This window comes from Anser anser, assembly GCF_964211835.1.
Source record: "Anser anser genome assembly, contig: HAP1_SCAFFOLD_181, whole genome shotgun sequence".
Classification (NCBI taxonomy): Eukaryota; Metazoa; Chordata; class Aves; order Anseriformes; family Anatidae; genus Anser; species Anser anser.
The window spans coordinates 46,305-66,447 of NW_028153796.1; the positions used below are offsets into that span (position 1 = coordinate 46,305).

Below are 20,143 nucleotides of genomic sequence, written 5' to 3' on the forward strand. Positions count from 1 at the left end.
AGGTGCTCTTTGAAATCTTCCTCCTTAACTACACCATGAAAGCTCTCCAATTAGCTGTACAAGTCTTGAACAAAACTATGTAAGAAGCGTTAGGAGTTTCTTCATTTTAATGAGTTCCACGGTGTATTTTGGTGCTGAATTTATGAAGCTCAGGTACCGAGAGGAGAATGATGCAAGCGATTGAGAAAGTAAAGTCAGAAGAAAAAGCTGAAGTGACTTGGAGTGTTAACGGGCCCCGCTGAGGGCCGTTACTAAGAGAGTCTCCCCAAGAACTTGTTAGAGCAGATAATTGGAGGCCATGATTACAGATAGTCAAAGGCACTGTGATGAGAAATATTTTGATGAAGCAGGAGGGCCAAGGCCTGATACCAGCTACTGGAGGGGAGATCCTGCACACCCATGTCTGCTTCGGGGCTTTTCCTGGGGTCTGTGGGATGTGGTGGGCAGTGTGATGCCAAAAGAAGAACACTGTGCTGTGGTTTAACCCGGCCGGCAGCTGAACCCCACACAGCCGTTCGCCCACCTTCCCCCCTCCCTCTCTGGGATAGGGGAGAGAAACGGGAAAGTGAAGCCTGTGAGTTGAGATAAAGACAGTTTATTAAGACAGGAAAATAATAATAATAATAATAGTACTCCTACCAATAATGTGTACGAAACAAGTGATGCACAGTGCAATTGCCCACCACCCGCTGACCGATGCCCAGCCTATCCCCGAGCAGCCGGCCCCCCACCCTGGCCAGCCACCCCCATATATTGTTTAGCATGACGCCAGATGGTATGGAATACCCCTTTGGCCGGTTTGGGTCAGCTGTCCTGGCTCTGTCCCCTCCCAGCTCCTGCTGCACCCCCAGCCTGCTCGCTGGCAGGACAGAGCGAGAAGCCGAAAAGGCCTTGGCCTGGTGTAAACACTGCTCTGCGACAATCACAACATCAGCATGTTACCAGCGCTCTTCTCAGCCTAATCCAAAACATAGCACCCTACCAGCTACTGTGAGGAAAATTAACTGTGTCCTAACTGGAACCAGGACAACATAGGCAAAAATAATCTGAGAGGCCACAGCCCCATGGGAAGTGGTGATCGGCGGCCATCTTGGCCATGGCAATCAGGAAGCAGTTGAGTTTAAAATCTTTGGTGACAGGAGGAAAACTGCCACAAAACCTGCTTTTGGCAGGGGGGTTGGACCCGATGGTCTCTTGAGGTCCCTTCCAACCCCTCCAGTTCTGTGAACTCTGGACACGGGGAGGGCAGACTTCAGGCTGCTGAGGGAACTAGTTGGGAAGGTCCCCTGAGAAGCTGCTTGGGAAGGTATCGGGGTCCATCTTTTTAAGCGCCACCTCCTAAGAGCACAGGAGCAGGCGATTCCAAAATGTCGGAAGTCAAGCAGGCGGGGCAGAAGGCCAGCTTGGCTGAGCAGGGATCTTCTTCTAGAGCTTAAGGGGAAAAAGAAAGCGTGTGGCCACTGGAAGCGAGGTCGGGTGACGTGGCAGGTCTACAGAGGTGCTGTTCGCCTCTGTCGGGAGAAAATTCGTGCGGCCAAAGCTCAGAGGTGAAGCTGGCTAGTACTGTGGGCGACAACACAGACATATAAATATATATATATATATGTATTGAATATGTTAACAGCAAAAGGAGGACTAGAGGAAACATCGGTCCGTTACTTGATGAGGCTGGTCACCTCACAAGCAGGGACACAGGTGAAGCAGAGACATTTAATGCCTTTGTCGCCTCTGTCTTCAAGAGCAGTGATGGGCTCTGGGACCCAAGGGGCCCAGAGTTGGAGGGCCGTGACTGCAGTAACAAAAACCTCCCAGCCAAGCCCACCCTGGATGCATATGAGTCTATGGGGCCTGAGGGGATTCATCCCAGGGTTCTCAGAGGGCCGACTAATCCTCGTCGCGTTCTACAACTTCCTCGCGAAGGGGAGTGGAGAGGCAGGTGACCTATTCAGCGTAAACAGCAGTGATAGGACCCGCGGGAATGGTGTTAAGCTGAGGCGGGGGAAGCTTAGGCTGGACATCAGGAAGAGGTTCTTCACCGAGAGGGTGGTCGCATGGTGGAACAGGCTCCCCAGGGACGTAGTCACTGCACCAACCCTGTCTGAATTTAAGAAGCGATTGGACTGTGCACTTAGTCACACGGTCTAAACTTTGGGCAGACCTGTGCGGTGCCAAGAGTTGGACTAGATGGTCCTTATGGGTCCCTTCCAACTCGGGATATTCTACGATTCTATGATTCTATGATAATGTCCTTGTGAGACCTCTCTCAATTATTTTTCAATGGTCTTGGGAGCCCAGAGAGGTCCAAGTTGACACTAGGCTGGCAATCGTTGTGACAGCTTTCAAGAAGGGCAAGAAAGAAGAGCCTGATAATTACGGACCTGCCAGTCTCTCTTCAGAGCCTAGTGAAAATATGGAGAGAACTGTCCTGGGCGTTACTGAAAAACACCTGAAAGACAACGCAGTCATTGGTCACAGCCCACCAAGGTTCATGAGGGGAAAGTCCTGTTTAACAAACTTAATTTCCTTTTATGACAACATCACCCATCTAGTTGACCAAGGGAAGCCAGGTTTTGGATTTCCATCAAGTTTTCAATACTGTTTCTCTCAGTATCCTTCTGGACAAAATGTCCGTTGTACAGCTAGATAAATACATGCTGTTTAGGGTGAAAAATTGGCTGATGCCAGGTGAGCAAGGTGGAGATAAATTAACTTGGCTACAACGCTAATGATGAGCTTTGCGCAGTGGCCAATTGCTGGCTGGCTTGAGGCGCGTGTCTCGGGGCGCCTTCTGCTCAAGAGCCATCAGGAGACCGTGTCTTTCATCCCTTCAGGTCTGCCCCTTTCCAACTCGGGATATTCTAGGATTCCAAGTGTGGCGCCCAGCATTTGGCCTTGAATGCCACGCAGCTGGATGCGGCCCGTCGATCCAGCCTGTCCGGATCCCTCTGCAGAGCCTTCCTGCCCTCAAGCGGATCAACCCTCCTGCCCAGCTTGGTGCCGCCCGCGAACGTACGGCGCCCGGGCGCCCGGGACCCACCCAGCCCAGGCGCGTGTCACACTGGGACCCTTTGTGACATCACCTGATGACACCCCAGGGGTCCGCCTTATAAGAGTGCAGCCGTGGCTCGGACCCTCAGTGTCGGTGCACGGCAGTGACGGACAGGGCAGGAGCACAGGGCCTTCGAGGAGTCCCCGAGCACAGCCCACGTCCCGCAATGCCGCAACCGCCCGCCCACAGGAGCCGCCGTTTTATCCTGAAGGGCCGTGTTCGCAAGCCAAAGTCTCCTTCTGAATCCGATGAGGAGGGAGGCATGCCCCCCAAGAAGCCCAGGCTGGCCTGGCAGGAGACCTGGTCTTCTGAGGGCAGCAGCCGGCCAGCAGAGGACAGCTTGCTGGCAGAGGGCAGCAGCCCGGCCGCAGAAAGCAGCCCGGCAGCGGAAAGCAGCCCGGCAGCGGAAAGCAGCCCGGCCGCGGAAAGCAGCCCGGCAGCGGACAGCAAGGACGAGTCGCAGCTGCTGGATCCCAGTGAGTCAGGGTCACGGGGATGGGGTGGGGAGGGTTGGGGACAGCGAGACCCCTGCTTGACTCCAGGACTCCTTTCCTGGCTAACCCGGCGGGTGGGCCCGACGGTGCTGAGCTTCCTCCACAGCACCACAGAATCCCAGGACGCTTTGGGCTGGGGGGGACGTCAGCGATCACGACGCCTCCCCCCAGCCCAGGCTGCCCAAAGCCCACCCAGCCTGGCCGTGGGCAGCGCCAGGGAGGGGGCACCGCAGCCTGCGCCAGGGCCTCACCACCCTGGGCGTGAAGGATAGAAATCCCTCCCTGCCCGAAAGAAACCTGCCCTCTTTTAGGTTAAAGCCGTCACCCCTTGTCCTGTCGCTGCACTCCCTGATGAAGATCCCCCCCCAGCTTTCCTGGAGGCCCCTTTGGGCACTGGGAGGCCCCAGCAAGGTCCCCCCGCAGCCTTCTCCAGGCTCCACAAGCCCAGCTCCCTCAGCCTCTCTTCCCAGCAGAGCTCCAGCAGCCTCTGGGCATCCTCGCGGCCTCCCCACGTCCTTCTGGGGCTGGGGCCCTTCCTCTCCTCACTCCTGCATTCAGCCCCTCTCTGCAGCACTCTTTGCTTTCCTCCTTTCCAGATAAGGCAAGGAAACTGTGCAAAGACACATCCGTGGAATTCATCGAGGCTTATGTCCGCGGCACAGAAAAGGTAACGGCAACCGCTTGCATCGCAGCCGTGCTCCTGGCGCTGCCACGGCTCTGCTGCGGGGCTGCTGGAAGGCTGCTGGCTGGGCAGAGCCGTGGCCTCCGGGCGTCCCACACAGCTCCAGACCCCTCAAGGCTTTGGTCCTGCTGGCCGTGGGTGTCCCCCTAACGCTCTGTTGGTGTCTTTGTGGCTGCCAGGACAAGGAGGCGCAGAAGATGCTGTTCCTCAGCAAAATCTGCGCTCTGTGCAGAACTGTTTCGGAGAAGGGCTTGACGCTGGACTTGCATGCCTTCTGCCGCAAAAATAAGCTGGTGGAGAACATCATGGTGAGAGGATGTGCGGCGGGTTGGGGAAGGGGCAAGACCCCCGGCACCAGCCCCCTGGGAGGCCGGGGCTGGGGCAGCGCTGGCTCTGCTGGTGCTGGGTGCCGGCGGCTGCAAGGTCTCATCCCGCTTGTGCTCTGCAGGCGCTGCTGGAAAAGGAGCCCATGGACAGCTTGCGCACAGAATTTCGGCAGAAGGCCATGGAGACCATCGCCGTCCTCAGGTGAGTGCCCAGCCCCTGGTTGGGCCAGCACATCCCCAGGGCAATGTCCTGGTGGCCCTGAAGCTGGCAGGGAGGCTGCCCGTCCCTCCCAGGGATGCCTGGCCAAGGGAGGTCCGTGTCCTCCTTCATAAGCCTCGAGGCACTGCGTCCAACAGGCTCCTCTCTCTCTCTCCCTCAGCAACACCGTGCCGAGAGCACTGCACGGCAAAAAGGAGAGTCTCCGGAACGCGTGCTACAGGAGCGTCTTCTTTCTGCCTCCGGAGTCGGATGTGCCAGAGAGAAAAAGAGCGCTCTACACCAAGGTATGTGCTGGGCGAGGTACCGGCACCCCCAGTCCTGCTGAGCTGCTGCCTTGCTTCCCCGTGCTGAGACAACTGGAGAGCAGTGCAGGGCCGGGGCCCAGATTTGCTTTCCCAGCCTCATCCCTTCTTCCCCTTCCCCTTCCCTGGCCTGATCCTGTGCTGCAGGAGGTCTGCACGCAGCAGCTTTTTAGCCCCAAAGCCACCCCTGGGCTCCAGAGGGGCTCAGAGCCAGCTCCTGGGGCTGAGAAGGGCCACAGAAATAATTCAGTGATCATCTGTCCTCCTTGCAGACTATGAATGCCATGGACCCCATGCTGGCGGCCTTCGTACGCAACTGTCCCACCGCCAGCATCAGCGCAGAGTTGCAGAATATCTTGGAGGTTTGGCATTTGCAAAGAATTTCCAAAGAATCCTCTCAGGTCACATTTGCAGACCCCTGTCAGCCCAGCAACTTCTCTCCTTGCAGGTGCTGCTGGACCTTGCTGGCTCCAAAAACTCAACTGTGCGTGAGAGAGCTGTGAGGAGGATTGAGAGGCTGAGTGACTTCATCCTCTCACATTTTGTGGCCAAGGTAAGGAACAAGGAATTCCCGACCCTTTCGTGCATCCCAGAGCATCCTGCCACTCAGGGGTGCCTGCGAGGCAAGCCTGGGTGCATGTGAGGGCCTCAGCACCCTGAAGCAAGGCTCTTCGTCCCTCCTTTGCCCCTGCTCTTCCCTCCCCAGACCCTGCTCTCTCAGGGGCCGGCTCTGCCTCCACTAAGCCCTTTGTCTCTCCTCCCTCCCTCCCCCAGATCTCAGACTACAATGAAAAACACAAGGACAGCCACAAAGATCTCAGAAAGCTCTACATCCCCATCCTGGGCCAGCTGCTGGGCTACCTCTTCATTGTCAGCTGTGGCACAGATTCCGTCAGTTGCACAGCTTTTGATGCTCTTTTTCGCTTCTACAAAATCATCTCAGATGGAAGAGGTAAGAGAAGGTGTGGTGGGCAGCGTCCGTCTGCACACAGACATCTGCTGGTATGTCTGCTTCTTTTCCCCGAGTATTGTGAAGGATTGTTCTTTTGCTTGGTGGAGGCTGTCCATGAAAGTCTGCCAGGGTCCCTGACCTCCTCTGCTCCTCACAGCAGCTTCCCGCAGGAATCTGGCTATCGTTTTCCACAGAAGCTAAACGCTCACCTCATGTCCAGGAGCAGTTCTCTGCTGCTGTCCTTCTCAACCCTCCCCAGCTCACCTACCACGCCGTTTCGCGGTATTCCCCAGTCTAAGCCATCAATCGATTGCCACTTCCCAAACCACATCTTCCCTGAGGAGTGAACAGCAGAGCCAGCCGTGCATCACCAGGGATGGTGACGCCCTCCAGAATTCTCCTTGACTGTTTGCTCCCTGCCGTCTTGCAAGCAGATGGCAGGGAGCTTCCTGCACATCCCGACCCCGAGCAGAAGGGGTCTGTGACACGCTGCTACCCCCACGGCACCCAGCGCCATTGCTTCTCCTCCTTCTGCATCATCCCTGAGGTCCCTCTTGCTCCCAGCAGCCGTCACCCTGTGCTTTACATCCCTGCCCACCACTCTCCTCACCTACTGAGGGGTCTGAGCCTCCCTCCTCAACCATTCCTAGTGAAAGTGCTTTTCACCATTTGGCAAGCTTGTTGGCAAAGATGCTCTTCCCTACTGACTCTTCGGTGTTCCCCCTGTTTAGAATGCTCGCTGACAAAGGACATGGAAAGTTACGCAGAGACACACAAGAGTTTGAAGGATGCGACATTTCCATTGATTGTAATGTCCTTTCCCTGTGAGATTGCCAAGGTAATGAGCTCTGGCCTTGCTGGGAATCTTGTCCGTAGCATCAGCAGGCAACTCGTGTGAGCAAAGGGGTCCAGAACCGCTGGGGCTGGCACGGCCTCCCTCGCCCTGGTGAGAGGGTTCCTCTTGTCCCGAAGCTGGGGCTATGCGAAGGCTGCTCCCCTGTGTCCCGGCAGCAGCTCCAGCCCTCCTGGCCACCAGCAAGCCCTGGTTACCTGCAGGGCCAGCACTCTGTCCCCGTACGCCCCATCCTCACTCCCTCCCCCTGAGGGCCCTCTCTCCGGAGCTGCCCTTGCTGCTCAGCTAAGCAGCACCCTTGGGACACTCAGTGCGGCATGTCCTCCCTCCCCTCCTCCTTCCCACAGGCGTTTGGAGGATACCTCTTCCCTTCTGAGAGGCTGGACATCATCCTCACAGCCCTTGAAGCTTTACAAGACTCCAGCGTCCATGACAAGCAGGGCGCCTGCAGCGTGCTGGACACAGCCTTGGAGGACCCCAAGTACTGGCTGACAGATGTAAGTGGCCTGTGGCCATTGCCCTGCCCTTGAGCTCTTTCAGGCGTTGTTCCTCCATCCCTCCCTCCCTCCTTGCCTCCCTCGCACATCGAGGTCTCTTGGGCTCCAGAAGCCACGTGAAGGCAGCAGAGAGCAATGGAAGGGGCCAAGGTTTCAGTGGCAGCTGTGGAAATGGCTGCAGTCCGGTGGACACACCATTCCCACCTTGTCCCCCCAGGTGCCAACGATCATGGAGCGCATCAGAAAAAACCTGGACAGCATCCACACGGCATCAGCGCGGCGCTGCCTGGACTCCCTGCTTCTCCAGCTGACCAACCTGATGTCCAGGGAAGAAGTCAAGAACCTGCTGCAGTTCTCCCCGCCAAGTGACAGGTCAGCAGCCTGTCACTCCACCAGCACAGCCCTCCATCCCACCAACGTGTTCCAGCCCCACTGGGCCAGCCAGGGCTGCAGCAGCCCAGCTGTCCAAGGCAGCCCAGAGCCCCCCTGCCCCCAGGGAACGCCAGCTCAGACCCTTCCTGCTTGCCCAGGCTGGGCCCCCAGCGCTCCCCAAGTCACAGGGGCTGCAGGACAGCCTGGGTCCTACGGGGCTGGCCCGGGCCGTGGCCCTGCGGCTGAGGCAGCCCCACTGACAGAGTATTCTGTGCTTGCAGCACTGCCCTGGGCATGTGGGAGGTGGTCCTGGCAATGCCGCAGACCTTGCAGAAGGTTTTAAACGCGCTGATGGAAGACTTGCCACTGCGCAACTGGTGCACCGCGGTCACAGAAGACACCTGCATCCGTCGCTTGGCTGTGAGTTCCCAGATGAAACCTTGCTCCCAGCAGGGCTGCGCGTGGCCCTTCAGGCACACAGGCACAGCCCTGTCCCCATCTACCCCCAACCTGCCAGCTCCCCCAGGGCGTACGGACACATCGTCCCTGGGGCCGGCAGGGCCGGCAAGCCCCCGTAACCAGCCGCGCCTGGTGCCTTTGGTGCCAGCTCGCGCTGCTCCATCCCTGCCCAAAGGCGGGAGAAGAAGAGGCTGCAGGGAGCCCTGCAGGCCCTGCCAGGCTCCCCCTGCTCTTTCTTGCAGATGCTGGCCCAGAATCACGTTTCGGAAGAGGAGTTTGGTAACCCAGTGCACCTGCAGAGTTACCTGAAGCACCCAAGCCCAGCGATGCGCTTGATGGCTCTCAAAGGGCTCTCCACCGTGTCAGAGAGCCCTGAGAAGGTGAGCGGGCCATCGTCAAGCAAAGCCATATTGGCAGCCTGGGGCTTTGCTCTTCTGCCCTCCCGTCCCTCCCCGTTGCTCTCCCCGCATCCCTGTAGTGCGCCCGCGGCCACTGCTTGCAGGAGGCGATTGCCATGCCAGCTGCCAGGAAGCAAGGCAGGAGGCTGGTGCTCAGGAACCAGAGCCCTTTGCCCAGGGTGGTCTCTCACGGCTTCACGGAAGGGAAACTGTGTCTTTCCTACAGGCAAGAAAAATTCAGGTCGTGCTGCCAGACATCCTGGAGGCCCTGCAGGACACCAGCGCAGACGTCGTGCTGAAGGCCCTGCTTGTGCTGCGGAACGTGATGGCTCGTGTGGAGAGGAGAGAGGCCGGTCGCACGGCTCTGCAGCTGGCTGAGAAGCTCCTGCCACTCTTTGACCACGTAAGTGTGCTGCGGGAGCCCGAGCCCTCAGCTGGGCCCCCTGTAATGAGGGCTGCCCTTCAGCCCGGCCCTGTGGGCAGCACTCAGGCAGGGCCTCGCCAGTCTCCTCGTCAGCCCAGCCGCTGGGGAGCTCTGCTTGGACATGGCTGGTGCGGCCGGTGGCGAAAGTGGGGTGGCTGGCGGGCAGCCTGTGCTGGCAACCGACTGCGTTGCCTTTCACGGGCACCAGGCCTTGCAGCTGCCCCGGCAGGGCTGCTGAGCAGCTCCTCTGGGAAGGATCCAGCGCCGAAGCATCTCCCAGTTCTGCGATCTCCCTTCGCGTCAGCCACGCTAATGCCCCTGCTCCCCATGGGCGGGCAGCAGCTGTTGCTGAAATTCATCCTGTCCTCCTCCCTGCCAGGAGTCCAGCCAGGTGCGGGAGCACTCCATCTGCCTCTTCCAAGCCGTGACGGAGGCTGTGCTGCGGCAAAGGAAGAGGGCACTGAAGAGGACAGTGCACAGCAGCCTTCTCCCACTCTACTTTCGGATGAGAGACCAGAGTGAGAGCGTAGCAAAGGTACAGATCTCAGAGCTGACCAGTTACGTGGGCGAGGGTGTGCCGACACCACAGGGACGCTCTGGGGGATCCCTGGCCGGCAGCGTGAGCTGCCTCCGATGGCGGCTGTCCCGTGTCCTTGCCCTGGCCATGGAACCCCGTGCACGCCGTCCCCCACCACAGCCTCCCGGAACGCGCTGGGAAAGGCTCGCAGCCCTGCCAAGAGGAGGGGACAGAGGGTCTCCTTCCCAAGGCTGTGCTGCCATGTCCCAACCTCTGCTGCTCCACAGGCCTCTGGGGAAGCTCTCGTCGTCGCTGCAGAGTTTCTGCGACGCAAAGAACTCAAGCACTTGGCCCAGACAAAACAGACCTGGAGGATCGGGGAGTGCTTGGTAAGGACGACCCCACAGGCCCCAGCCCCAGCTGGGCAAACGTGCCCGGCCAGAGCCCGCTGCCTGCAGCCGCATCCTCGCTCCCTTCCTTCCAGCACAGAGCCCCAGGGGGCTCTTCTGCAGGCCCCTCTGCCCTCCCTGCCCCCAGGATGCTGGAGGAGACCCTGGGGAGGGTCTGCAAGCCCCGTGACCTTGTGTTCTCTCTCCAGCTGCAGCAGGACGGAGGCAGAGTAGAAGAATACCTGCAGCAGAGCCAGCCCTACCTGCAGGACTCGCAGACCGTCTTGCGACTTGAGGCCGTCAGGTTCATTGGTGAGCCCAGCCCCTGGGTCCCTCTTTGGGCAGCCTTTGGCAGCCCCAGGCACTGCCCTGGCAGCGAGGCGCAGCCCTGTTGCCCCCAGAGCCCCCCGACTGGGCCCTTGCTCCAGCCCCCCTCGGGCAATGACCTTGCTGGGGTGCAGGAGGGGGCACAGCCTGGCTGGCCAGGCCAGGGGCTGCGCTGCTGGGAGCGTGCTGGGGAGCGGGGCTCTGATGGGAACTCTGTGTCTAGGGCTTGCTGCGCGCTACTCCGGGGACCAGAGCGAGGAGAAGCAGAATGAAATCATCAGCGGTGAGTGAGGGCAGTGGTGTGTGTGCTAGGGCTGGGGGGACAGGGGCAGAGGCCCCCATGCCTTGCCCTGCTCCAGGGAAATGCTTCGGGGCGGAGGAGCAATGCAGGCATAGGAAGGAGGGAGAGGAGACGGGGGAGCCCGGCATGTCAGGGAATGCCCTCCCAGCCTGGAGTTGGGCAGTGCTGCTGAAAGGGTTGAGTGTCGAAAGGGAAGAGTCGAGTGGGGCTGGCATGGTCTGCAGGGGATGCCTGGGGATCTCTGCAAGGAGTGGGTTTTCATCTCTGCTCTTCTTTCTTTGGCAGTCCTCCGGTCTTCAGGGAAGGATGTGGAACCCATGGTCAGATGCCTGGCAGCTCAGACCATCATGATCCTGGCGTCAAGGCGTAACAGAACGTCAGGACGGAGATTTCGACAGCTGTGGTGCTGCTAGCCACGCAGCACTCCTCAAAACATCAATATATATCTTAATAGAACCGGGTTCTTGTCTCATTATTCCAGCAGCTCCTTCCAAGTGACTCGGTGCCGTGACGCTGAGCTAACTTGGAGGCTACCAAGGACGTCTTTTCCCTGGGCCCGGTGACTGCTTGGTGCCTACTCAATGAAAGAGTCACAGAACCGCTGCGGTTGGAAAAGGCCCTTCAGCTCAAGTCCAGCCGTCAGCTAACACTACCAGGCCCACCACAAAAGCACGGCCCTTAGCACCAAGTCCACACATTTCTTTAATAGCTCCAGGCCACATTTGGAAGAGGCTTCCAGGCTTCTGGGTTTGCCCTGAGCAGCCCCTTTTGTTACTGTGCTGCTAGCAGGGAGGCCAGCTGTGACCCGGGGCTGCACATTGCCTGCTGCTGCCTGCAGCCACAGGGATGTCACTGTAGAGACAACAGGAGTGTCACCAACATACATGAGATCTGAGGGCTTATCCAGGGACAAGAATCACAATGTGGAAGCCGAAAGAGAGCAGCAGTGAAAAGGCCACGTCCTGCTGCTGGCCATGGCCATGGCTCCAGGGAAGCAGCAGCCCCGACCCAAAGGCAGCAGAGAGGCAGAGCCCAGCGGGCAGTGAGGTGGAGCCCCGAGGGCCACCGGGGCTGCTCCTCCATGTGGCAGCTGGGCTCTTGGACCCGAGCCCCTCCTGCATGCTGGAGCTGCTCCCCCAGCTCCAGAGGAGATGGGAAGAGATGGCAGCTGAGACCAGTGAAGTTCTGATGCTTTCTTTATTTTCGTTATCTCTACTGGAAGCCTCGTTCTAAAGGAAAATGAAATAATGAGGGGAAAAAAAAGAATAATTAGTAGAAAGGAGAAGGAGAAGAAGAAGGAGAAGAAGAAGAAGGAGAAGAAGAAGAAGAAGAAGAAGAAGAAGAAGAAGAAGAAGAAGAAGAAGAAGAAGAAGGAGAAGAAGGAGAAGAAGGAGAAGAAGAAGAAGGAGAAATCAAATCATAGTACCTGGGAAATAATAATAAAGAAAAATAAGTACAGGAAATCGTCCAACGTGATTTTTCAGATAACCTGTGATTATCTGAATCACAGAGGCACAATGCAATGCTTTTTGCCTTCTACCACTACAGCACAGTATGTAGGACTGTCCCGTACTCTGTGCATTGACCTGACGGGTCATTTCACACTATTTACTTTCATATCCCTGTTGGAAGGGGATGATTCACAAACTGGGGTAAGCTGATGGGTTCTGCCTCAGCCCTTTGAAGTGTCCTGCTCTTGAGTCTTTCAGCCTGAGATTGCCACAGATGACCCCTGATGGTAAATGGCTGTTCAGCTGCTAACTAGGAATAAGGGAGAGTATATTGGGTCTTCCAGTGGCCATTTCAACTTTAGGTGAATCCCAAGAACCCACTGAACAAGGGTGTTGTCTTTGAAGGGGTCTCATGTGTTGGGCTGGGCTGGCGTTATTGGGACAAAGACCACTGCTGGCAGTGGACATGCTCTGGTATCTCCACCTGGCTCCATCTGCATCCTCCAAAGGGCTCTGGTCTCTCGCATGTCCTGCTTGCTTACTGTCTTGACAGCAGAGCTCTGCCTGAATACCCAGTAATTTCTTTAGTACTTGGGTAAAAGAGCAACTACTCGTCACCTCAAATGTTTCAATCCTTTTTATAAAACATTACACGCTTTGTGTGTAATTTCTATCATGAAGAAATGTGAATTTTCAGGATGTATATTCATCGCTGGAGAAGAAATCCTGAAGTTCACCTGTACTTGCATTGTCATCGCTTTGTCTAGCATGGTGTGCTCCCTCACCTTCCAGGCACATCCACAAGTTTTGATTAAACAGACCCTGCTGAATGTCCCCTTTCCAGCCGCCTGTCTGGACCTATGCACTTCCCTTGGTTCTCCTGGTTTGCCCTCCCCTTACTCTTTGATCATTAGACTGCTCTCACAGACCCAGTTGCTGCTTTGAGCTTCAGGTAGAAGCAGCCCAGCTTGTCCATCTATCAGCAGTCTGTCTAATTGTTTCCTTACCAAGATCCTCATCATTTCTCATTGAGTTCATATGATATGGATTAATAATAACACTATCATTTTTAATTGCCTGTCTATCAGTATAAAATACTTCTACAGTCATTCTTTTGTGAAGGTGTTGTGGTTTAACCCGGCCGGCAGCTGAACACCACACAGCCGTTCGCCCACCTTCCCCCCTCCCTCTCTGGGATGGGGGAGAGAAACGGGAAAGTGAAGCCTGTGAGTTGAGATAAAGACAGTTTATTAAGACAGGAAAATAATAATAACAATAATAATGATAATAGTGATAATAGTATTAATAATAATAATGTGTACGAAACAAGTGATGCACAATGCAATTGCCCACCACCCGCTGACCGATGCCCAGCCTATCCCCGAGCAGCCGGCCCCCCACCCCGGCCAGCCACCCCCATATATTGTTTAGCATGACGCCAGATGGTATGGAATACCCCTTTGGCCGGTTTGGGTCAGCTGTCCTGGCTCTGTCCCCTCCCAGCTCCTGCTGCACCCCCAGCCTGCTCGCTGGCAGGACAGAGCGAGAAGCCGAAAAGGCCTTGGCCTGGTGTAAACACTGCTCTGCGACAATCACAGCATCAGCATGTTACCAGCGCTCTTCTCAGCCTAATCCAAAACATAGCACCCTACCAGCTACTGTGAGGAAAATTAACTGTGTCCTAACTGGAACCAGGACAACATAGGCAAAAATAATCTGAGAGGCCACAGCCCCATGGGAAGTGGTGATCGGCGGCCATCTTGGCCATGGCAATCAGGAAGCAGTTGAGTTTAAAATCTTTGGTGACAGGAGGAAAACTGCCACAAAACCTGCTTTTGGCAGGGGGGTTGGACCCGATGGTCTCTTGAGGTCCCTTCCAACCCCTCCAGTTCTGTGAACTCTGGACACGGGGAGGGCAGACTTCAGGCTGCTGAGGGAACTAGTTGGGAAGGTCCCCTGAGAAGCTGCTTGGGAAGGTATCGGGGTCCATCTTTTTAAGCGCCACCTCCTAAGAGCACAGGAGCAGGCGATTCCAAAATGTCGGAAGTCAAGCAGGCGGGGCAGAAGGCCAGCTTGGCTGAGCAGGGATCTTCTTCTAGAGCTTAAGGGGAAAAAGAAAGCGTGTGGCCACTGGAAGCGAGGTCGGGTGACGTGGCAGGGCTACAGAGGTGCTGTTCGCCTCTGTCGGGAGAAAATTCGTGCGGCCAAAGCTCAGAGGTGAAGCTGGCTAGTACTGTGGGCGACAACACAGACATATATCCATCTCTCTCTATATATGTATTGAATATGTTAACAGCAAAAGGAGGACTAGAGGAAACATCGGTCCGTTACTTGATGAGGCTGGTCACCTCACAAGCAGGGACACAGGTGAAGCAGAGACATTTAATGCCTTTGTCGCCTCTGTCTTCAAGAGCAGTGATGGGCTCTGGGACCCAAGGGGCCCAGAGTTGGAGGGCCGTGACTGCAGTAACAAAAACCTCCCAGCCAAGCCCACCCTGGATGCATATGAGTCTATGGGGCCTGAGGGGATTCATCCCAGGGTTCTCAGAGGGCCGACTAATCCTCGTCGCGTTCTACAACTTCCTCGCGAAGGGGAGTGGAGAGGCAGGTGACCTATTCAGCGTAAACAGCAGTGATAGGACCCGCGGGAATGGTGTTAAGCTGAGGCGGGGGAAGCTTAGGCTGGACATCAGGAAGAGGTTCTTCACCGAGAGGGTGGTCGCATGGTGGAACAGGCTCCCCAGGGACGTAGTCACTGCACCAACCCTGTCTGAATTTAAGAAGCGATTGGACTGTGCACTTAGTCACACGGTCTAAACTTTGGGCAGACCTGTGCGGTGCCAAGAGTTGGACTAGATGGTCCTTATGGGTCCCTTCCAACTCGGGATATTCTACGATTCTATGATTCTATGATAATGTCCTTGTGAGACCTCTCTCAATTATTTTTCAACGGTCTTGGGAGCCCAGAGAGGTCCAAGTTGACACTAGGCTGGCAATCGTTGTGACAGCTTTCAAGAAGGGCAAGAAAGAAGAGCCTGATAATTACGGACCTGCCAGTCTCTCTTCAGAGCCTAGTGAAAATATGGAGAGAACTGTCCTGGGCGTTACTGAAAAACACCTGAAAGACAACGCAGTCATTGGTCACAGCCCACCAAGGTTCATGAGGGGAAAGTCCTGTTTAACAAACTTAATTTCCTTTTATGACAACGTCACCCATCTAGTTGACCAAGGGAAGCCAGGTTTTGGATTTCCATCAAGTTTTCAATACTGTTTCTCTCAGTATCCTTCTGGACAAAATGTCCGTTGTACAGCTAGATAAATACATGCTGTTTAGGGTGAAAAATTGGCTGATGCCAGGTGAGCAAGGTGGAGATAAATTAACTTGGCTACAACGCTAATGATGAGCTTTGCGCAGTGGCCAATTGCTGGCTGGCTTGAGGCGCGTGTCTCGGGGCGCCTTCTGCTCAAGAGCCATCAGGAGACCGTGTCTTTCATCCCTTCAGGTCTGCCCCTTTCCAACTCGGGATATTCTAGGATTCCAAGTGTGGCGCCCAGCATTTGGCCTTGAATGCCACGCAGCTGGATGCGGCCCGTCGATCCAGCCTGTCCGGATCCCTCTGCAGAGCCTTCCTGCCCTCAAGCGGATCAACCCTCCTGCCCAGCTTGGTGCCGCCCGCGAACGTACGGCGCCCGGGCGCCCGGGACCCACCCAGCCCAGGCGCGTGTCACACTGGGACCCTTTGTGACATCACCTGATGACACCCCAGGGGTCCGCCTTATAAGAGTGCAGCCGTGGCTCGGACCCTCAGTGTCGGTGCACGGCAGTGACGGACAGGGCAGGAGCACAGGGCCTTCGAGGAGTCCCCGAGCACAGCCCACGTCCCGCAATGCCGCAACCGCCCGCCCACAGGAGCCGCCGTTTTATCCTGAAGGGCCGTGTTCGCAAGCCAAAGTCTCCTTCTGAATCCGATGAGGAGGGAGGCATGCCCCCCAAGAAGCCCAGGCTGGCCTGGCAGGAGACCTGGTCTTCTGAGGGCAGCAGCCGGCCAGCAGAGGACAGCTTGCTGGAAGAGGGCAGCAGCCCGGCCGCAGAAAGCAGCCCGGCCGCGGAAAGCAGCCCGGCCGCGGAAAGCAGCCCGGCAGCGGACAGCAAGGACGAGTCGCAGCTGCTGGATCCCAGTGAGTCAGGGTCACGGGGATGGGGTGGGGAGGGTTGGGGACAGCGAGACCCCTGCTTGACTCCAGGACTCCTTTCCTGGCTAACCCGGCGGGTGGGCCCGACGGTGCTGAGCTTCCTCCACAGCACCACAGAATCCCAGGACGCTTTGGGCTGGGGGGGACGTCAGCGATCACGACGCCTCCCCCCAGCCCAGGCTGCCCAAAGCCCACCCAGCCTGGCCGTGGGCAGCGCCAGGGAGGGGGCACCGCAGCCTGCGCCAGGGCCTCACCACCCTGGGCGTGAAGGATAGAAATCCCTCCCTGACCGAAAGAAACCTGCCCTCTTTTAGGTTAAAGCCGTCACCCCTTGTCCTGTCGCTGCACTCCCTGATGAAGATCCCCCCCAGCTTTCCTGGAGGCCCCTTTGGGCACTGGGAGGCCGCAGCGAGGTCCCCCCGCAGCCTTCTCCAGGCTCCACAAGCCCAGCTCCCTCAGCCTCTCTTCCCAGCAGAGCTCCTGCAGCCTCTGGGCATCCTCGCGGCCTCCCCACGTCCTTCTGGGGCTGGGGCCCTTCCTCTCCTCACTCCTGCATTCAGCCCCTCTCTGCAGCACTCTTTGCTTTCCTCCTTTCCAGATAAGGCAAGGAAACTGTGCAAAGACACATCCGTGGAATTCATCGAGGCTTATGTCCGCGGCACAGAAAAGGTAACGGCAACCGCTTGCATCGCAGCCGTGCTCCTGGCGCTGCCACGGCTCTGCTGCGGGGCTGCTGGAGGGCTGCTGGCTGGGCAGAGCCGTGGCCTCCGGGCGTCCCACACAGCTCCAGACCCCTCAAGGCTTTGGTCCTGCGGGCCGTGGGTGTCCCCCTAACGCTCTGTTGCTGTCTTTGTGGCTGCCAGGACAAGGAGGCGCAGAAGATGCTGTTCCTCAGCAAAATCTGCGCTCTGTGCAGAACTGTTTCGGAGAAGGGCTTGACGCTGGACTTGCATGCCTTCTGCCGCAAAAATAAGCTGGTGGAGAACATCATGGTGAGAGGATGTGCGGCGGGTTGGGGAAGGGGCAAGACCCCCGGCACCAGCCCCCTGGGAGGCCGGGGCTGGGGCAACGCTGGCTCTGCTGGTGCTGGGTGCCGGCGGCTGCAAGGTCTCATCCCGCTTGTGCTCTGCAGGCGCTGCTGGAAAAGGAGCCCATGGACAGCTTGCGCACAGAATTTCGGCAGAAGGCCATGGAGACCATCGCCGTCCTCAGGTGAGTGCCCAGCCCCTGGTTGGGCCAGCACATCCCCAGGGCAATGTCCTGGTGGCCCTGAAGCTGGCAGGGAGGCTGCCCGTCCCTCCCAGGGATGCCTGGCCAAGGGAGGTCCGTGTCCTCCTTCATAAGCCTCGAGGCACTGCGTCCAACAGGCTCCTCTCTCTCTCTCCCTCAGCAACACCGTGCCGAGAGCACTGCACGGCAAAAAGGAGAGTCTCCGGAACGCGTGCTACAGGAGCGTCTTCTTTCTGCCTCCGGAGTCGGATGTGCCAGAGACAGAAAGAGCGCTCTACACCAAGGTATGTGCTGGGCGAGGTACCGGCACCCCCAGTCCTGCTGAGCTGCTGCCTTGCTTCCCCGTGCTGAGACAACTGGAGAGCAGTGCAGGGCCGGGGCCCAGATTTGCTTTCCCAGCCTCATCCCTTCTTCCCCTTCCCCTTCCCTGGCCTGATCCTGTGCTGCAGGAGGTCTGCACGCAGCAGCTTTTTAGCCCCAAAGCCACCCCTGGGCTCCAGAGGGGCTCAGAGCCAGCTCCTGGGGCTGAGAAGGGCCACAGAAATAATTCAGTGATCATCTGTCCTCCTTGCAGACTATGAATGCCATGGACCCCATGCTGGCGGCCTTCGTACGCAACTGTCCCACCGCCAGCATCAGCGCAGAGTTGCAGAATATCTTGGAGGTTTGGCATTTGCAAAGAATTTCCAAAGAATCCTCTCAGGTCACATTTGCAGACCCCTGTCAGCCCAGCAACTTCTCTCCTTGCAGGTGCTGCTGGACCTTGCTGGCTCCAAAAACTCATCTGTGTGTGAGAGAGCTGTGACGAGGATTGAGAGGCTGAGTGACTTCATCCTCTCACATTTTGTGGCCAAGGTAAGGAACAAGGAATTCCCGACCCTTTCGTGCATCCCAGAGCATCCTGCCACTCAGGGGTGCCTGCGAGGCAAGCCTGGGTGCATGTGAGGGCCTCAGCACCCTGAAGCAAGGCTCTTCGTCCCTCCTTTGCCCCTGCTCTTCCCTCCCCAGGCCCTGCTCTCTCAGGGGCCGGCTCTGCCTCCACTAAGCCCTTTGTCTCTCCTCCCTCCCTCCCCCAGAGCTCAGACTACAATCAAAAACACAAGGACAGCCACGATGATCCCAGAGAGCTCTACATCCCCATCCTGGGCCAGCTGCTGGGCCACCTCTTCATTGTCAGCTGTGGCACAGATTCCGTCAGTTGCACAGCTTTTGATGCTCTTTTTCGCTTCTACAAAATCATCTCAGATGGAAGAGGTAAGAGAAGGTGTGGTGGGCAGCGTCCGTCTGCACACAGACATCTGCTGGTATGTCTGCTTCTTTTCCCCGAGTATTGTGAAGGATTGTTCTTTTGCTTGGTGGAGGCTGTCCATGAAAGTCTGCCAGGGTCCCTGACCTCCTCTGCTCCTCACAGCAGCTTCCCGCAGGACTCTGGCTATCGTTTTCCACAGAAGCTAAAGGCTCACCTCATGTCCAGGACCAGTTCTCTGCTGCTGTCCTTCTCAACCCTCCCCAGATCACCTACCACGCCGTTTCGCGGTATTCCCCAGTCTAAGCCATCAATCGATTGCCACTTCCCAAACCACATCTTCCCTGAGGAGTGAACAGCAGAGCCAGCCGTGCATCACCAGGGATGGTGACGCCCTCCAGAATTCTCCTTGACTGTTTGCTCCCTGCCGTCTTGCAAGCAGATGGCAGGGAGCTTCCTGCACATCCCGACCCCGAGCAGAAGGGGTCTGTGACACGCTGCTACCCCCACGGCACCCAGCGCCATTGCTTCTCCTCCTTCTGCATCATCCCTGAGGTCCCTCTTGCTCCCAGCAGCCGTCACCCTGTGCTTTACATCCCTGCCCACCACTCTCCTCAGCATGGGTCTGAGCCTCCCTCCTCAGCCATTCCTAGTGAAAGTGCTTTTCACCATTTGGCAAGCTTGTTGGCAAAGATGCTCTTCCCTACTGACTCTTCGGTGTTCCCCCTGTTTAGAATGCTCGCTGACAAAGGACATGGAAAATTACGCAGAGACACACAAGAGTTTGAAGGATGCGACATTTCCATTGATTGTAATGTCCTTTCCCTGTGAGATTGCCGAGGTAATGAGCTCTGGCCTTGCTGGGAATCTTGTCCGTAGCATCAGCAGGCAACTCGTGTGAGCAAAGGGGTCCAGAACCGTGGGGCTGGCACGGCCTCCCTCGCCCTGGTGAGAGGGTTCCTCTTGTCCCGAAGCTGGGGCTATGCGAAGGCTGCTCCCCTGTGTCCCGGCAGCAGCTCCAGCCCTCCTGGCCACCAGCAAGCCCTGGTTACCTGCAGGGCCAGCACTCTGTCCCCGTACGCCCCATCCTCACTCCCTCCCCCTGAGGGCCCTCTCTCCGGAGCTGCCCTTGCTGCTCAGCTAAGCAGCACCCTTGGGACACTCAGTGCGGCATGTCCTCCCTCCCCTCCTCCTTCCCACAGGCGTTTGGAGGATACCTCTTCCCTTCTGAGAGGCTGGACATCATCCTCACAGCCCTTGAAGCTTTACAAGACTCCAGCGTCCATGACAAGCAGGGCGCCTGCAGCGTGCTGGACACAGCCTTGGAGGACCCCAAGTACTGGCTGACAGATGTAAGTGGCCTGTGGCCATTGCCCTGCCCTTGAGCTCTTTCAGGCGTTGTTCCTCCATCCCTCCCTCCCTCCTTGCCTCCCTCGCACATCGAGGTCTCTTGGGCTCCA

General features: G+C 57.4%; 4 protein-coding genes across 5 annotated transcripts; all 4 read left to right on the plus strand.

Moving 5' to 3' along the window:
• The first annotated feature begins 1,634 nt into the window (after positions 1-1,634).
• On the plus strand, positions 1,635-5,868 carry LOC310891425 (uncharacterized protein). Its single transcript, XM_083853688.1, has 3 exons — positions 1,635-4,533; positions 4,674-4,753; positions 4,932-5,868. Exons 1-3 carry the CDS (start codon positions 4,423-4,425, stop codon positions 5,350-5,352), a joined length of 612 nt encoding a protein of 203 aa, XP_083709814.1. The 5' UTR covers positions 1,635-4,422; the 3' UTR covers positions 5,353-5,868.
• Positions 5,869-6,024: 156 nt separating this feature from the next.
• LOC310891428 (uncharacterized protein) lies at positions 6,025-8,591 on the plus strand. Its single transcript, XM_083853691.1, has 4 exons — positions 6,025-6,863; positions 7,226-7,375; positions 7,593-7,747; positions 8,029-8,591. The coding sequence occupies exons 1-4, from the start codon at positions 6,402-6,404 to the stop codon at positions 8,513-8,515; spliced, it is 1,254 nt and encodes a 417-aa protein (XP_083709817.1). The 5' UTR covers positions 6,025-6,401; the 3' UTR covers positions 8,516-8,591.
• A 197-nt stretch (positions 8,592-8,788) lies between these two features.
• On the plus strand, positions 8,789-11,846 carry LOC310891429 (maestro heat-like repeat-containing protein family member 7). The gene is made up of 6 exons (XM_083853692.1): positions 8,789-9,007; positions 9,408-9,563; positions 9,833-9,934; positions 10,144-10,246; positions 10,485-10,544; positions 10,848-11,846. Exons 1-6 carry the CDS (start codon positions 8,930-8,932, stop codon positions 10,973-10,975), a joined length of 627 nt encoding a protein of 208 aa, XP_083709818.1. The 5' UTR covers positions 8,789-8,929; the 3' UTR covers positions 10,976-11,846.
• Positions 11,847-14,982: 3,136 nt separating this feature from the next.
• Positions 14,983-19,479, plus strand: LOC310891453 (uncharacterized protein). 2 transcript variants are annotated; one of them, XM_083853725.1, is made up of 7 exons: positions 14,983-16,192; positions 16,806-16,876; positions 17,071-17,199; positions 17,340-17,419; positions 17,598-17,721; positions 18,012-18,691; positions 19,418-19,479. In XM_083853725.1, the coding sequence occupies exons 1-6, from the start codon at positions 15,901-15,903 to the stop codon at positions 18,240-18,242; spliced, it is 927 nt and encodes a 308-aa protein (XP_083709851.1). In that variant the 5' UTR covers positions 14,983-15,900; the 3' UTR covers positions 18,243-18,691; positions 19,418-19,479. The 2 variants fall into 2 exon arrangements, with proteins under 2 accessions (XP_083709851.1, XP_083709850.1); XM_083853724.1 differs by lacking the exon at positions 19,418-19,479 and having other exon boundaries at positions 14,986-16,192; positions 17,598-18,122.
• Positions 19,480-20,143: the final 664 nt, after the last annotated feature.

Bases quoted from the DNA above. Each gene is read 5' to 3' on its own strand.
- LOC310891425 (XM_083853688.1), top strand. From the start codon at position 4,423: ATGCTGTTCCTCAGCAAAATCTGCGCTCTGTGCAGAACTGTTTCGGAG. The intron at 4,534-4,673 runs GTGAGAGGATGT...TGTGCTCTGCAG, and splicing joins AGCTGGTGGAGAACATCATG to GCGCTGCTGGAAAAGGAGCC. The intron at 4,754-4,931 runs GTGAGTGCCCAG...TCTCTCCCTCAG, and splicing joins GAGACCATCGCCGTCCTCAG to CAACACCGTGCCGAGAGCAC.
- LOC310891428 (XM_083853691.1), top strand. From the start codon at position 6,402: ATGGTGACGCCCTCCAGAATTCTCCTTGACTGTTTGCTCCCTGCCGTC. The intron at 6,864-7,225 runs GTAATGAGCTCT...TCCTTCCCACAG, and splicing joins TTCCCTGTGAGATTGCCAAG to GCGTTTGGAGGATACCTCTT. The intron at 7,376-7,592 runs GTAAGTGGCCTG...TTGTCCCCCCAG, and splicing joins CCAAGTACTGGCTGACAGAT to GTGCCAACGATCATGGAGCG.
- LOC310891429 (XM_083853692.1), top strand. From the start codon at position 8,930: ATGGCTCGTGTGGAGAGGAGAGAGGCCGGTCGCACGGCTCTGCAGCTG. The intron at 9,008-9,407 runs GTAAGTGTGCTG...CCTCCCTGCCAG, and splicing joins TCCTGCCACTCTTTGACCAC to GAGTCCAGCCAGGTGCGGGA. The intron at 10,247-10,484 runs GTGAGCCCAGCC...CTCTGTGTCTAG, and splicing joins TGAGGCCGTCAGGTTCATTG to GGCTTGCTGCGCGCTACTCC.
- LOC310891453 (XM_083853724.1), top strand. From the start codon at position 15,901: ATGCCGCAACCGCCCGCCCACAGGAGCCGCCGTTTTATCCTGAAGGGC. The intron at 17,200-17,339 runs GTGAGAGGATGT...TGTGCTCTGCAG, and splicing joins AGCTGGTGGAGAACATCATG to GCGCTGCTGGAAAAGGAGCC. The intron at 17,420-17,597 runs GTGAGTGCCCAG...TCTCTCCCTCAG, and splicing joins GAGACCATCGCCGTCCTCAG to CAACACCGTGCCGAGAGCAC.